Below are 3,894 nucleotides of genomic sequence, written 5' to 3'. Positions count from 1 at the left end.
TCACACTGATGTTGCGAAGTTTGTTGGTTTCAGAGTTTAATGCGAGCGCGCGTTTGTGTGTGTGTGTGTGTGTGTGTGTGTGTGTGTGTGTGTGTGTGTGTGTGTGTGTGTGTGTGTGATACAGCCAGCCAGTTTGTTAGCTTGCCAGCCAGCCAGCCAGCCAGCCAGCCAGCCACACACACACACACACACAACCACACACGCACACACCCACACACACACACACACACTCACACACACACACACACACACACACACACACACACACACACACACACACACACACACACACATTCGTCTAATGCACGTTTCGGGGACACACAAGAAAACCCCACATTTCACAACGCCCGTTGGACTGTATTTAAGAAACAGCTTCTTTGTAAACAGACTCACACTTAACTTTTTGAGTAATGTACTTTAGAACAGAACGGCCAACGTTCTAGCTTTCTAGCTTCACATTCCTACGGTACTATGGGTTTTATCTCCTGTTGCAACACACTTTGCTGACTTAGAGCCCGGTCACACAGAGCTACGTCCTTTCCACGACCATGCCGATCACGCCTATCTGAAAAAGTTATCACTTCAGGGCATATCGCTGTCAAAATCCAGCACATGGCACCAATACCCTAGTCACATAATATAGACGCCGCTTCTGCTACGACGGAAAAGTGTCCGAGAGCGTGGCCAATCGTGGGCCAAACGTGACAGGATCTCCAGGAGCGTGGTTTGGTCGGGGTGGGATCTGCTAGGTCGCGAAACTGCACGCTCTCCCTACGCTTATTTTGAACTGCACAAAACAAGCGTAGCCGGGTCTGGGCGCATTACAGTCGTGATGTCGTGTTTTGTATTCGCCATGTGCTGGATTTTGACGGCGAGCCCCGACTTGATAACTTTTTTAAATCGGAGTGATCGGCATGGTCGTCGTAAAAACGTAGGGCTGTGTGACGAGGGCCATACACAATCTACATCACGACTGTACTGCGCCCAGACCCGGCTACGCTTGTTTTGTGCAGTTCAAAATAAGCGTAGGGAGAGCGCGCAGCTTCGCGACCTAGCAGATCCCACCCCGACCAAACCACGCTCATGGAGATCCTTCCACGTTTGGCCCACGGTTGGCCACGCTCTCCGACAATTTTACAACGGAGTAGAAGCGGCGTCTCTGTGTGACCGGGGTATTAGTCAGTAGTAGTTGCTAGCAGTTTTGATGGTATTAGCAGGGCCGGACCAAGTTCGTTTGAGGGGGGGGGGGGGGGGGGTTCCAACTGAAGGCAGGGGTCCAAAGTCCACATTTGTTTTCTCTGAGAGGTACATTGGATGGCCAGGGGGGGGGGGGTCCGGAACCCCCGGACCCCCCCCCCCCCCCAGATCCGGCCCTGAGTAGGAGTAGTATTAGTACTGGTAGTAGAAGTAAAACGAAACACAACACGTCAAAATACATACATATAAGTATATCTACAAAACAGACATTTGTTTTACGAATCACGAAATACGATCCGAAATAGGCGTACTTTATTTTTTATTCTTTTACTAAATGAACAAACTCATCGAGAACGAAAGTAATTAATCATTCAAGTAATTACGCGATAATCAAATCAAGATATCAATCATCTAGTAAGTCCATAAAAGATTCACAAGAATCAGCAAAACTTGTGCACCGACTGCAAAATATGCATAATTATGCCTTTGGTAAACGTTCCCTTGACGTTCTGTGGTCACTCAGAGCACAAAAAAGGCCAAGACACTTAATCAGTTTAGGTTCACTCAGGTCCATTTTGTAGGGTTGCTCGATTTGCTTTCAAAGTTTCTTTTTTAAAAGCTGGCCCAGAATTTAAGTTCACCCGAATTGCTCCTATCGCCCTAGTGTTCAGTTTTCCCTGATACAGTCTTGCCCGACATTACAGCGTCGGAGGCTGACGAAGACTGTATACCCACTTTCACTTGATCGCCTAGGAGAGATGTTGGCTCTCTGGCTGTCTACGCTGGTATGCCTCGGTAAGTACTGTGCCATCTGAAAGTATTTTACTTTGCTATGTTTAAACACCTCTTGCTTTTAGTTTTGGCAGTTTGTTCTTGTTGTGTTTGCTGTTGTTATTGTGGTGGTGGTCGTTCTTCTTGTTCTTGTTCTTGTTCTTGTTCTTCTTGTTCTTGTTCTTGTTCTTCTTGTTCTTGTTCTTGTTCTTGTTCTTCTTCTTCTTCTTCTTCTCCTTCTTCTTCTTCTTCTTCCTGTTCTTCCTGTTCTTCTTCTTTTTCTTGAGGCGCTTTTGTTTTTTCCGAGCTTTCTATATGTATTCACTTTCAGTCTGGCGCTTTGATTATTTTATGCAAGGCGATTACTCGTCACCGACGAATAATCTCTCTTGCTATGTGAGTGTGTTTGTGCGTGACCATATTATGCCCCCAAAGATTATTTTAATCATCTTAAATAATTGCGCGTGAAGATATAAATGACAAATGATGAGTATGTGTCGCTTTTCAATACCCGCAAGGTTATATTCTTCATACTCCCAACCCGTAATGTCTCAGCCCTAAGTTGTCAGAGTCTACTTCCGCTTCAAATGCAAACATCTGAAAAACCGAATTTGTCCCTTATGGAATGCACGTACACGATATCTCCCTACACTCCCAATGCTGAGATCATATTTGTGTCGGGCTTTAAGCTTGTTATGGTTTACTCATATCAAGAATGCACACATCTGAATACATGCGTGTTTCCCTTATAAAAACACGTACAACTATACTCCCAATGCAGATAACCCTGTTTTGTGTCAGGCTGTGAGTTGATACAGCCTACATGTACTTCCATGAATGCAATCGTCTGAATGTGTGTCCCTTATAAAAAATTTTTTTTTAAAAGAAACACACTTACTATGACAATTTTCTTGTCACAGCAGATGTCATTTAGCCTTATTTAAGGACCCCTTTGTTTAAAGATCAGATTTTCTCAGCATTTTTGGTCAGCTCTTTTACCATAATTATAATCATAATGAAGTCACGATCCAAAGGTTTCACAATAATTGTACTTCAACGTTCCTTAGCCTTACCTTTCTTGGTTTTTGCTATTCTTAAAATGAGGGTTCCGCTGTAACACTTTGTGTGTGTTTGTGTGTCAGGCTTAAAGGCAGCAGCCCTACCTTCTTCGCCCCCTGGCGGTAGACACGATGACTACCTTGACCCTCACTGTGGCGGACGTCAGGTCATTGTCCAGCTCTTTGACTGGAGATGGATCGACGTGGCCGCAGAGTGTGAACGCTGTTTGGGTCGCAACGAGTTTTGTGGCGTCCAGGTTTGTAACAAATTCCTGGATGTTGTTCTTGTTTGTTCGTATGTTTGTTTGTTTATTTACTAATCTATCTATCTATCTATCTTATCTATCTATCTGTTTATCTATCTATCTATCTATCTATCTATCTATCTATCTATCTATCCATCCATCCATCTATCTATCTATCTATCTATCTATCCAGTTAAAAGCTTTGTGTTGTTCTTGTTTTTTGCAGCAGAGTTTTAAATAGGCGTGGAACTTCGATTCTTTGTAGCGGTCTTATTTTTAGGGAGTGACGTCATCCATGATGAAATTACAGGGACTTCAAAGAAATTATTCTGAAACAGGTACCGTTTCAGGTATGCCAGCTATAGCTACCTATTTCACCAATTATTCTTCAGCTAACCTCATAAGCACTGAATCTTCGGATCCAAGTTACGTTGAACGAATACATCGGAGGTCTAAGCCTTTGTGGCATTCATCTACTTGATCTTGGTTCGTCTTTTGTATAAACAATAATCTTTGTGTTGATAGGTGCCACCTGCTAATGAATAGGTAATATTTTTTGTTGTCGTCGTTCGTTCTCCGTAGAAAGTTGCTTTTGGCTACCTGGACTCGTGTTCATTGTGCCG

The 3,894-nt window shown here is 43.7% G+C and overlaps 1 protein-coding gene across 1 annotated transcript in view; it reads left to right on the top strand.

The window, feature by feature from the left end:
* The first annotated feature begins 1,890 nt into the window (after nt 1–1,890).
* LOC138968726 (uncharacterized) overlaps nt 1,891–3,894 on the top strand; it is a 36,364-nt gene continuing 34,360 nt past the window's right edge. Inside the window, exons 1-2 of the mRNA XM_070341358.1 lie at nt 1,891–1,992; nt 3,111–3,283. Coding sequence (XP_070197459.1) covers nt 1,956–1,992; nt 3,111–3,283 — 210 coding nt within the window. The 5' untranslated portion in view covers nt 1,891–1,955. The remainder of the gene's footprint in view (nt 1,993–3,110; nt 3,284–3,894) is intronic.

The sequence above is a fragment of the Littorina saxatilis genome, linkage group LG6, assembly GCF_037325665.1.
Source record: "Littorina saxatilis isolate snail1 linkage group LG6, US_GU_Lsax_2.0, whole genome shotgun sequence".
In the NCBI taxonomy this organism is placed as follows: domain Eukaryota; kingdom Metazoa; phylum Mollusca; class Gastropoda; order Littorinimorpha; family Littorinidae; genus Littorina; species Littorina saxatilis.
The sequence above is the reverse complement of the archived record's forward strand: the minus strand, read 5'-3'. Positions and strand labels throughout refer to the sequence as shown.